Genomic DNA, 13324 nt, shown 5'->3' with positions numbered 1-13324 from the left:
TGTTTCGGGCTTTGTGAAAGGAAATGAGATTTCCTTCTGTTGGATTTGCTTTCCAGGAGACGAAAGCAAGTTGTTTCTGGGCAATAGCCTCACCACACGATTCCGTGTACCATGGACGGGAGGAAGGGTATGACAACTGAAGACGAGAAGGGATAAATCTGTGCATGAGAGAGAGCAATTTACTTTGGAATAATTCCCAGGATGAGTTGATGTCAGAGGCAGTAGAGATGGGAGACCAGTCCAGATGATTGATGGCTGCTTGAAGACCGTGCCAGTTGGCCTGAGTGAAATGCCAGACTCGTCGACGCTGAGGAGGCTCTCTGAAAATGGTCAGAGAGATGTCCACTTTAACAAGCACATGATCAGAACAGCCGATTGGAGCAGAAGAAGAGCAGCAGACATTTTCAGGGAAGTTAGTCATAACCAAGTCCAGAAGAGAAGATTCTCCGTTGACTGAGATCCGGGTTGGGAAATTGACAGATTGTGTCAGTCCCAGTGAGTCACAGAAGTCCTTTGCTGAAGAGCCATGGCTGGTGAGAGAGGTACCCACCCCCAGCCAACTGGCATGGTGACAGTTGAAATCACCACATATGAGGAAGAGAGAGTTGGGATGGGTAGATAGAAGTTGGTCCATATTATCAGACAGCGAGATGTAGATGGAGTCATCACTGTTTGGTGGACGGTACAACACGCATATGAACAAAAGGTGGGAGCGAAGGGGAAGCCGTAGCCAAAGGTATTCCTGGGGGTGAGGTGGAGAGAGGGCAGTGCAGGGCGAGTGAGGAAAATAGTTTTTTTTATAAAGATAGCAACCCCACCTCCAGGACGAGGCTCAGGTCTATCATACCGGAGGAGGGAGTAACCTGGGAGAGATACCAAGGAATCAGAGACATCATGAAGGAGGAAAGTTTCTGTTAAGCAGATCACGTCTGGTTTGTCAGAAGCAACCTGTATGGAGAGATCAGTTAAGTTTGAGCGAAGGCCCCGGATGTTTGAGGTCCATACTGTCAAGGAAGAGGAAGGGAGAGCATCGGATACAGAACAGGGGGGGGGGGGGGGGGAGCGGGAGGGCAGGATGTGGAAGAGGAGGAAGAGGTAGGGAGAGCTGTTGCAGGTGTGTCAGAGATTACAGAATAGCTTGGAGAAAGGGAAGAATGGGGCAGACAAAAGGTTTGATGGTGTTTGGGTGAGGCGCAGTGAGGTGTTATTTGAGGAGGGGGAAGAGTGAGGCAGAAGGTTGAGGAAGATGAAGGTGAAAGTTGGAAGGGGGAAGAAGCGGGGAGGACGCTTTGAGGAGGAGGAGTGAGAGGGGAGTCTGGGAGGGGAGGAGTGAGGGAGAGTCTCGGAGGGGAGGGGTGTGGGGGGAGTTTAGGAGGGAAGGGGCAGCGGGGGAGATTTGAAAGGGATGGGTGTTTGGGAAGATTTTGGGGGGAGGGGCAAGGGGGAAGATTTGACAGAGATGGGTGATAGGGAAGATTTGGAGGGGAGGGGTGTGATTGGATTTTGAAAAGTGTATGATTTATGGGAAACGAACATTTATTGCAAAATGAGTTTCTTGAGACATTCGAGTCAAAAATACGTTTGAGGACGCTGAAGGGTGGGTGGAGTTCTGGAGAGTTTAGGGAATGAATGAAAGATGCACTGTAAGAGATGGAATTTTTTTTTTGAATGAATAGAATTGGTGAGCAAGTCGAAAGCATCCTTTTATAGAAGAAGTAGAAAAAAGTGTTATAGAATATTGTTACAGACACGACTTTGATGTTATGGTGGGCCGAGCGGAATGGCCGCCGTGTCCGCACAAGTTACCCGATTATGCTCGAACGTTGACTAAGTCGCGCTATGCTAAATCAATGATGGAAAAGACACAACGGCTGGATTAAAATGACACGACACCAAGGGTTCAGTTCTCAAGACCTCCGGAGGAGGTTATATTGGGGCGGAAGGTCAGATTACAACGACAAGAGGGACAGCATAGAAAGGCAGGCACTTAGACACACTCTTATATTAGCCCCGACAGACGACAGATAAACGGGACAAAACTGACTCACACGGGGATTGATGGCAAGGAGGGGCAGGTCTTCGATGGCTCAAGGTGCACCTTGGCTCAGGGGCAAAATCGACCCGGTCCAGTCCAAAGATACGGGAGGTCTCACTCAGCGCTGGAAGGTCACGTTCTTTCTCCAAGCTGGGGGCGCATCTTACCTCACATCCGATCCGGTAAGTGGCCGCGTATATCCGGCGGGGAGTGACACGCCCTCGGCTCGTTAGCTCCGCCCCAGATGGAATCGGCCCGTTGCTTCTCATTGGGTGCGTGCGGGGGGGTTACCGGCTCCGCCCTTGACGAGGGGCTGACAGGGAGCCCCTTCGTGGTAACCCCGTCGGAGCGCATGGTCAATGGCGGCTAACCGAGCCGGTGTGAGGACGCACACTCCCCCGCGCCGCGCCGCCCCCATTCTCCTCTGTTGTTGTAGTTGTAGTTGTAGTTGTAGTTGTAGTTATTGTTGTTGTTGTTGTTGTTTCATGGGGAAGATGGGAGGAGGTAAGGGGAGGTCCTAAACTCACTACTGGTGCCATACGATCACATTCTGGTGCAACGAAGAGTCAGAATTAATGGAAACGAGTCCTTAACTGACATAGACTAAGAATAACTAGCAAGATGTCCTATAGTTGTCTACGTGAGATGCGGTGAACCTGGGCACGACATTTAATGGGGGAAAAAGGGGAAGGTCGGTTCTACAGAGTGTTATTTACAGGCAATGGGACTAGGGAATGGGGGATTGGGGATAGTTGGGGAGTATTGGGGAAATAGGGGAGTATTTACAAGCGGATATTGAGGCCAAATGCCATATCCGCAACATTGCACCCTTCTCTACCCTCGGGGCGTCCCGACCCGATAAATTTTTACCTATTTTAGTGTGGCACTCAGATGTAGTTCCCTCTACTATTAACTCTACCCTGAGTGCGACAGTTTTACAGATGTTCACAAATGAGTAAATATGTCCCCCTGCGACGTTGCACCCTTCTCCTCACAGAAACACACCCACAGGATAACCGAATTGCGGAAAGAATTCGCAAACTAAACATACAGCCGGTAGGGAGCATTATTTACAAGACTACGCTGCTATTTACACTACGATCCAGGACCTGTTTTTGGAGGAACACATGCAGATGTTATGCATAGAGAGAGCACGCATGCCAGCATCGATACACCAACCCACGAGTGCTCTGTGGCCTTCGGCCTTTAATAATGTGCAGAGCACCCCTTCCCAGCACCAAAAGCACCACCCCATCACACAGTCAGCACCATCCGGTGCACCAATAAAGTGTCTATAAATCACCGGTGGTGTCGCAGCCGGCCGATGTTCTGCCGCTGGTCTTGCCTTCGTGTGGTGCACTTGGCCTTCTGGCTTCTTTAAAAATAAAGAAAGGCGCCAACCGCGTCCATTTCTTTATTGTGGTTCACCAACTATAAGTGGTTCACCTGTATGGCATAGGTGCCACGTTGACCCATAGGTCCATCCACGGGTGGTGCTTGGCCGCAAAAGGACTGCGGTCCATGGTGGGCGGCCACAAACATTGCGGTCCATATGGTGTATCGATCCAGGCAGCAAGCAGCGAAAGTGCAGGCCCACAACTGCGAAGCCAGCACCTCTCTCTCCTCTCTCTCTCTGCCCCAAAGCCAGATCCTCGGAGGTGGGAGACAAAAGAAGCAGACAAGTGAGTCAGGTGGTAAGGGCGCAAAAGTGCATGCAGCACAAGGTAATGCACACTAGGGGCACATGGGAACCAGGTGAGACAGGTACGTTCCTACCGTACGCTCCCCCCCCCCGCCCCCACCAGGTAACCTACATGGCCCCTCCCTTACCCCTTACTGTATCCACAAAACACAACACTACCCATAAACATCTACTTTACAAATCAACAAACGTCCCTACTGTCTTCCCCGTTCCTCCCATATACCAAATTCGTCTTCTCTCCCTCCTAACCAATCAAATTTGCCATTTTCAACTCTCATCAAAATTTGCCATCTCCAACTGAACATCAAAATTTGCCATTACCAATTCATCATCAGTCCCTCCTAAGGAGGGAGAGATGGAATCACCCCAATGTCTCATCCACGTCGTGATGCGTCTCACCAATCCACACAGCAATTCTCAGTTCCTGCACACAGAACAAAGAAAACACAGGTGTGGAGTCATCATCATCACCACAGGTAAGTGGCTGCGTATGGTGCGACAGGTTCATCAATCCTAACTATTTCCTAAATGACTTTAACAACTTTACACTACCCGGGGTCTTTCTCCGGCCAAACCATTGGCCCTCTTACACTATGGGTTCTAAAAACCAATTCCCATTGGCCAAACTGTGGTGCTTTTCAATTTGGGGTCTCACTCCCCCGATTCATCTCCCGGTGCCCTCGCACAATTTCTGGGCTGTGGCGTGTACCTCTCCCAGTGGGTCTACCCACCTGCACACCTCCACCACTGCAGTTGCCTCCGAGCTTACCTGCTCCTTACCCTAACCTAACTACCTGGGGAAGGCCCTCTGGCGCTCTCCCTACTCGGTGCCCTCTCTGGCACTGGGCTACCCGGGTCCGTCCTCCGGATCCTCGGGCCCCATCCACAACTCTACCGGCTCCCAGAGCCCACCTGCGGCCTCACTTGGCCGACATCCTCACAGTGGTGGAGTGCCCAACCAACTACACACACTAACAGGCTACACGCCCAGCCATTTCCACAACACTAATGCACCCATTCACAACACCATTCTGCAACCGCACCACAGATGCCAATATCCAACCACAATTTACCTGTACCCTCTACCTAACACTTACACTACCCGCCCCGGGTATCCGTGATGGGGGTCCACTCTTCCCCCATTCACACCTTCGCACCATGCACACCACTCCGTACCACTTACTCCAACTCTCTCCACACACCTTTACTTGCACACCTGTGCTCTCACACCTGGTGCCACCTGCACCCTTCTCTCCCCAAGCGCATTCGCGCTGATCCACAACACTCACTACTCATACACTGCTCCACACACCTGTCCAGTTGCACACCTGTGCAATCACACCTGTTCAACTCTCAACCACACGGCATCATCTCATCTAACTACTCCCCTCTGAAACTTGCGCTTCCCAGTCGTCCCTTTAAACTATTGCGCTCCCTCGTCATTATCATCCACACTAAACTACCTGCGTCCCCACTACAGGTATCAGTCACTAACTAATCTTAACGTCACCTAATGTCATCTTCGCTAGATCCCTACAATATAACCTAACCCACCCGGGCTAGTTTTCACTGCCATACACCCCATAATCTATTGCTCCTTTGCCCCCAACATGGGAAGGATGGTGGATTTGCCATCCCACCACATCGGGGGTCTCTCACTACCAATTTTGCACATCAAATTTCAACAAATCAAAAATTTGCCAATCACTACCCATCATCTGCCAATCACTACTGCCAATCCCTTGCCAATCATCAAATTTTGTTTTTCTCTAATTTTGGGGCCAAAACACTAACCTCATCACCCAGTCTACTCACTAATGCCTCTCGGTGCGCCAATTCCTGTCCAAAGCCAGGCTTCGTAAAGCCAAGCAATGAATGCGGGTTGTGCTGTGCCAGCGGCTGGATGCGTCCGGCACTCGGTGCAGGGACGGGGGCTTACCCGGGCCGAGATCCCACGCACCATCTCGGCGTGGAGCCATCCAATGTCCCGATCTCGACCTGCCGGACTGCCTCAACAAAAAGTGGTCGCCATGACGACCCTTCCTATCCAGCTGCCCGCTCCGCCTAGTGGAGCACGGACGCGGCCGTTCAAAGCGAGGCCCGGCACGCACCGAGGGCCCGCTTCGGCTAAAAGTCGACCTAACCTCTAACCTGGTTACCGTCGATGCTTCACCTGGATTCTTACACCCCGCAGCCCGTTCCTTGCTCACACATCCAGCCGTGCCCATGCTCCTCGTACCTTTCCTTACACACCTCGGTACCCTCATTCCACTCACAGCCTTGGTCACACACCTGACCACCGAACACTTTGGCACACATTCGTTGGTCGCACACCTCACCAACACACCTCTTCGCGCCCCCTCCTCGGTCACCTCCTCTGTGACAATCACAGGTGTGCTCTCATTCGCGCACCCAACCACGTGCCTCACCACCAACTCCAGCGTGCATTCCCACTCACGCTCTACCATTCCAGGTGTGCATCCTTTCTCACCTGTCACAACCAACTCACGCTCCTTGTCACTCTCACTACTCTCACCTCCATTCTTGACAGCGCACTCACCCTTACTCTTGACAGCGCACTCTTTCCTCATGCACCCATCCGTTACACACCTCTCTCGCGCACACTCTTGCGCACACTCTCCCGTCACACCCTCTGTAACACTTACCACACCGCGCTTCCATGTGCTCCCTCGCACACGCGCTACGACCGACTCACTCTCGCCAGCACCCTCACTCCTTGGCACACACTTTTTCCTCACACACCCCAGAGTCGGACTTTCTCGCACACCTCCTTTTTCGCACACCAGACCTGTCGCACAATTCACCAACGGCCTCTCACGAACACCCGGGTCTATCTCGACCCCCAAGCTTATTAAATCCCCTGGCGCATCATACGCACGACCATATTGGTCACCACTTACACCGGGTCCTCTTCCTCTTCGCTTCTCCTCCATCACCTGCGAATCCCTCATCCGATTAATGAGCACATCATCACGATCCGAATACAGACTTCGGACCAATTCTTTTATCTCCTCTTTTATCTCTTTCTTATCCCCTCTCCGTCGCTTCTTAATTTCGCTCATCCCTTCTTCCACTTCTTCTAATTTCTGCTTCACCTCTTTTATTCCCCGGTACGTCTCCTCAAGCTCGTCCTCCAAGGCTACCTTGACCTTTTCCATGTGCGTCCTCACCTGCCGGTCCTTCGTCTCCATTACCTCTATCACCTCGTCCAGCCTCGTTGTCAGTCCCTCACGTACCATCTGACATTCCCTCTTCGTCGCTACCAAGTCATCTTTTAGTTCTTTCTGTGTCGCTTTTAAACCTCCTAATACCGCAGTGTTCCTTTGAACCTGCTCCACTAACTCCGTCTGTCCCACCGTCAGCTGCTCCACCTCCTGCGTCAGGTCCTCGATGCCCCCTTGTAACTTTACAGTCCCCTTTCTCACCTCCTTCTCCATGTGCTCCTTACAGTGCCTCACCTCCTCGCGCACTCCTCCGACCTCCTCACTCACCCCTCTTCTGATCTCCTCTCCCATCACTTGCATCTCCTGCCCAGATGCCACCCTCATCTGCTCCATTTCCTCCCTGTGAGCATCCAGTTTGGTTTCTACCCCCATTCTGACCCCCTCTATCTGCTGCCCCATTTGTTTAACTTCCCTTTCCGCTTGGTCCCTCATGTCCCTCAATTTGCCTTCCATCCTGTTTTCTAACCCCTCTAACCCATTTTTCACTCCCTCTATCTGATTCTCCTGGGCAGCCATTCTATTTTCTACCCCCTCTAACCCCTTTTGCATCCCTTCCATTTGATTCTCTTGAGCGGCCATTCTGTTTTCTACCCCCATTAACCCATTTCTCACCTCTTTTATCCCGTTGTCTAACCCCTCACCGGTACCCCTCGCTTCGTCCCTCATTACCCCCATTTGGTTTCCCATTACCCCCAATTGCTCATTCTGAGCCTCCATCCGGTTCCCCATTTGTCCCATACTGCTTTTCAAACCTCTAATTTGGTCTCCCAATTGCTCACCCATTTGTTCCATAAGGGCCCTCATTTGCAACATAAAAAGGTTCGGATCCACCAGGGGCGCTGCCACGGTCGCGGGCGCGGTGACCAGCGAGGCGCCATTTTGCGCCCCCGCAACGTCGGGCGCAACGACGCTATTTTGTGCGTCTGCTACCCTCGCTGCTTCGCTCTCCTCGCGTCCCTCAATTTGGTCCTGGACCGACCCTGCCTCACTCTCCTCTACCGGAACCCAGCTGTCTTGATCCGCCATAGCGCGACTTTCAAAATTCGGGTTTTTATTTTCGTAAAACAAATTCAAATTTCGCCGTTATAATTTCGAGCGCGTAAACGCGCTCCGGATCGAATTCTACTTCCCAAAATTTGGGCCTAACAAATTTAGTCCCAGGTCCGAATCCGACACTCCTGACACCAATTGTTACAGACACGACTTTGATGTTATGGTGGGCCGAGCGGAATGGCCGCCGTGTCCGCACAAGTTACCCGATTATGCTCGAACGTTGACTAAGTCGCGCTATGCTAAATCAATGATGGAAAAGACACAACGGCTGGATTAAAATGACACGACACCAAGGGTTCAGTTCTCAAGACCTCCGGAGGAGGTTATATTGGGGCGGAAGGTCAGATTACAACGACAAGAGGGACAGCATAGAAAGGCAGGCACTTAGACACACTCTTATATTAGCCCCGACAGACGACAGATAAACGGGACAAAACTGACTCACACGGGGATTGATGGCAAGGAGGGGCAGGTCTTCGATGGCTCAAGGTGCACCTTGGCTCAGGGGCAAAATCGACCCGGTCCAGTCCAAAGATACGGGAGGTCTCACTCAGCGCTGGAAGGTCACGTTCTTTCTCCAAGCTGGGGGCGCATCTTACCTCACATCCGGTAAGTGGCCGCGTATATCCGGCGGGGAGTGACACGCCCTCGGCTCGTTAGCTCCGCCCCAGATGGAATCGGCCCGTTGCTTCTCATTGGGTGCGTGCGGGGGGGTTACCGGCTCCGCCCTTGACGAGGGGCTGACAGGGAGCCCCTTCGTGGTAACCCCGTCGGAGCGCATGGTCAATGGCGGCTAACCGAGCCGGTGTGAGGACGCACACTCCCCCGCGCCGCGCCGCCCCCATTCTCCTCTGTTGTTGTAGTTGTAGTTGTAGTTATTGTTGTTGTTGTTGTTGTTTCATGGGGAAGATGGGAGGAGGTAAGGGGAGGTCCTAAACTCACTACTGGTGCCATACGATCACATTCTGGTGCAACGAAGAGTCAGAATTAATGGAAACGAGTCCTTAACTGACATAGACTAAGAATAACTAGCAAGATGTCCTATAGTTGTCTACGTGAGATGCGGTGAACCTGGGCACGACATTTAATGGGGGAAAAAGGGGAAAGGTCGGTTCTACAGAGTGTTATTTACAGGCAATGGGACTAGGGAATGGGGGATTGGGGATAGTTGGGGAGTATTGGGGAAATAAGGGAGTATTTACAAGCGGATATTGAGGCCAAATGCCATATCCGCAACAATATGACATAATAATAAAGTTCTTCAGGGGACAGATGAAACATGTATTAACAACTTGATCACGTGATCTCGAACAACGTGGTCGAAGAACGAAAGAACAAATAACGAAGAACGAAAGAGCAAAAGAACGAAGAACGAAAGAACAAATAAGAACGTAGATGGTGGCTTGCAAACGGATTCTCAAAATCAGTGCACAGAAGAGTTTAGAAAAAAAAAGATCACAATAAATACAAGGCGCAGGGAGGTGAATTTCGCTGCGCATGATGTGCAACACGCGCAGAGTAAACGGAGTGTTCATTTACGTCTGTTGGATATCAAATAAAAAAAGAAAATATAAGCACACCTGACAACGCCCAGGCTTCAGACTTTGGCATGCTCATGTGCTGTACCGTCAAAAACAATTCCAACCCTGACGAGCTTTATACTAGTTGATCATCATGTGCCATTCCATATTAACAATAACACAGACAGTGCCTTTGTGCTTTGGGGACCTCTCTTTATTGTGACGTCCTTCACAAATTCAAGTTTCATGAAAAACAAAGGCAGGAATGTTCTTGTGATAAACAATTTTACAACAAAGGTGTTCTCCCATTATCACACGTGGCAATGAAACATGGACTACAGCAAAGATTGAGTAAAAATTGATGTCCAAACTGCCATCTGAGCATAACCAAGAAGGGACAAGAAAAACAACTAAATCAGATAGAAAAAAATTTTCTAGACACTGGTCACAATGAAAAAACTCAAATGGAACTTGGCTGGATACAAGGCAAGGACAGAGACAATAATTACAAATTAACAACCGAAGGAAGGCCCTGAAAGAAGCACGGTGAGATCCAAGAACAGATTGAGAGATTAAGTTTTGTTGCCATTTGAGTTTTGGGCATCAATTTTTCAACGATCCTCTGTTATGATTTTATGGAGAACCAAATTAATAAATCTTACATTTTTTTTCCCTGTCGTTTTCTTTAAAATTAGTTTGAGTGGAATGGATGAGGATGGGATTATCATTTTGAGATTCTTGTTGCCTTTGGGCACCACTTTGTAGTCATGGTTGTGGACATTCTGGTGACCAGCCATGTGACTTTCATCAAGGGGATCAAGGGTGCTGGCTGGTTGTCAGGAGTTACAGGTGGTACTCTGAGGAGTTGTGCTTACAAGGGTCTCCCAGAACTCAAAATCTCCAACTCCTTTTTCGGTAAAGGATCATTATTCATGATCCAGTTTGTGAAAATTCATTCTCATAGTTTTTGTTCCAAGTGCTCGTTTCAGATTCCTCACTAAACCTCTGACAGCCTCCTGTAGCTTGTTTGTGGCGATATTCTCCGGAATGCTTTTTCGGTGCTCAATTGGTGTTTTCTTGATCATCCGGATTCCCTGTTGCTCCGACTTTCACTGGTACAATTTCACGTTTCTTCCATTTCTAAATGCTCTACGTATTTTTTCAAGTCCTGGTATTTCAGGTCTCCTGTATAGATCTTGAAGTGCCTTTTCAATTGGCTGTTATGATGGAAAGATTTATCACATATCGAGCATTTGTAAGGACGCTCTCTGTGGTGTGGATCATCACATGCGATTTCAAATTGCCATTTTGAGAGAAACCTTTATCACATATCGAGCACTTGTGAGTTCGCTCTCCTGTATTTGTAAGGACGCTGTCCCATATAATGGATCCTCATGTGCAATTTCAAATCGTCTTCAAGAGAGAAAGCTTTGTCACATCGAGCATTTGAAAGGACGCTCTCCCACATGGATCATCATATTTAATTTCAAACTGCCTTTTTGAGAGAAACCTTTGCCACATTTCGAGTATTTGTAAGGTCGTCTCCTGTATGGATCCTCATATGTAATTTCAAACTGCCTTTACGAGAGAAACCTTTATCACATATCAAGCATTTGTAAGGATGCTCTCCTGTATGGATGCTCATGTGACTTTTCAAATGGCTTTTTTGAGAGAAAGCTTTGTCACATATCGAGCATTTGTAAGGACGCTGTCCTGTATGGATCCTCATATGTTGGTTCAAATTGCCCTTTTGAGAGCAACCTTTATCACATATCGAGCATTTGTAAGGAAGCTGTCCTGTATGGATCCTCACATGCAATTTCAAATCTTCTTCAAGAGAGAAAGCTTTGTCACATATCAAGCAAGGATGCTCTCTTGCATGGATCATCATATGTAATTTCAAACTGTCTTCACGAGAGAAACCTTTATCACATATCAAGCATTTGTAAGGACGCTCTCCTGTATGGATGCTCATGTGACTTTTCAAATGGGTTTTTTGAGAGAAAGCTTTGTCACATATCGAGCATTTGTAAGGACGCTCTCCTGTATGGATCCTCATATGTAATTTCAAATTGCCCTTTTGAGAGAATGCTTTATCACATATCGAGCATTTGTAAGGACGCTGTCCAGTATGGATCCTTACATGTATTTTCAAATCTTCTTCAAGAGAGAAAGCTTTGTCACATATCGAGCATTTGTAAGGACACTGTCCTGAATGGATCCTCACATGTAATTTCAAATCTTCTTCCAGAGAGAAACCTTTATCACATATCAAGCATTTGTGAGGACGCTGTCCTGAATGGATACTCATATGTAATTTCAAATCTTCTTCGAGACAGAAAGCTTCGTCACATATCGAGCATTTGTAAGGTCTCTCTCCTGTATGGATCATCACATGTGATTTCAAATTGCTTTTACAAGAGAAACCTTTATCACATATCAAGCATTTGAAAGGACGCTCTCCTGTATGGATCTTCATATGCCTTTTCAAATCCCATTTTTGAAAGAAACCTTTATCACATATCGAGCATTTGTGAGGACAATGTCCTGCATGGACCATCATATGCTTTCTCAAATTGCAGTTTCGAGAGAAACCTTTGTCACATATCGAGCATTTGTAACGTCGCTGTCCTGTATGGATCATCACATGTGATTCCAAATTGCTTTTACAAGAGAAACCTTTATCACATATCGAGCATTTGTAAGGTCGCTCTCCTGTATGGATCCCCATGTGTAATTTCAAACCATATTTTCGAGAGAAGCCTTTATCACATATCAAGCATTTGTAAGGTCGCTCTCCTGTATGGATCCTCATATGTAATTTCAAACTGTCTTTTCGAGAGAAACGTTTATCACATATCGAGCATTCGTCAGGACGCTCTCCTGTATGGATCCTCATATGTTTTTTCAATTTGCTGTTTCGAGAGAAACCTTTATCACATATCAAGCATTTGTGAGGACGTTTTCCAGTGTGGATCCTCATGTGTATTCTGATGTTACTCGTTGAAGCAAAATCCATTCTGCACACATTACACTTGTAACGTATTCGCCTTTCTTGAACCTTTTTGTGTTTGTTTAATTCAATATTAATCTTGGTGTTGCGAGGCCCAGACAAGCACTTGTATTTTATGGGAAGTGAGTCTTGATCTCTTGATTGTTTCTTCATAAAAGGCTTCTTCCTCACTGTCAAGCTGTGACTGGATCTTATTTGTCCCATATTACTTCTTGATTCTTCTACAGAAACAAAGAAAACAACATTTTCTTTTTTTTGTCAAATTCAAAAGGCAAAATATTTTACACTTTTCATATTCTTTCATATTACATATTTTTTTATTTTCTCAACACAAAAGATTGTATGTTAATTATTTATGTTTCCACTCACCAGTTGCAAAACAGGAAGCACTTCCGTTTGTCATGTGAATACCAGCTGAACCTTCCTTTACAGAAGCACATTTTGAATCTTCTGTCACAGAGGAATCGATGGTGAGTTGTCTGCCTTCCGCATTTACAGGATAGACATCACCTGTGTACAAATTAGCGTCAGTCCTTTGCACGGAAATGAGATTGAGAACCATCTCGAGAGTTCAAAGAACAAGTTACGCCATGCAATGTATACTTCAATTTTAAATATATAACAATGAAGTTAAGTATTGTTAAAAAAAATTCCGGATGTTCAGTGCTGCTTCTACATCACCCTTATACGCCACCCTATTTAACATGTCCAAGTACTGCTAAACTGGAGGTTATTGGAAATAACAAGAAGAGGATT

The 13324-nt window shown here is 47.9% G+C and overlaps 1 protein-coding gene across 1 annotated transcript in view; it reads right to left on the bottom strand.

Moving 5' to 3' along the window:
• Window positions 1-9747: 9747 nt before the first annotated feature.
• The window catches only part of LOC137428878 (uncharacterized), a 100749-nt gene continuing 97172 nt past the window's right edge, over window positions 9748-13324 (bottom strand). The window contains exons 3-4 of the mRNA XM_078780755.1: window positions 12938-13078; window positions 9748-12789 (exon numbers count right to left, since the gene is read on the bottom strand). Coding sequence (XP_078636881.1) covers window positions 11042-12789; window positions 12938-13078 — 1889 coding nt within the window. The 3' untranslated portion in view covers window positions 9748-11041. The remainder of the gene's footprint in view (window positions 12790-12937; window positions 13079-13324) is intronic.

This window comes from Myxine glutinosa, chromosome 6, assembly GCF_964187855.1.
Source record: "Myxine glutinosa chromosome 6, kmMyxGlut1.1, whole genome shotgun sequence".
Classification (NCBI taxonomy): Eukaryota; Metazoa; Chordata; class Myxini; order Myxiniformes; family Myxinidae; genus Myxine; species Myxine glutinosa.
The sequence above is the reverse complement of the archived record's forward strand: the minus strand, read 5'-3'. Positions and strand labels throughout refer to the sequence as shown.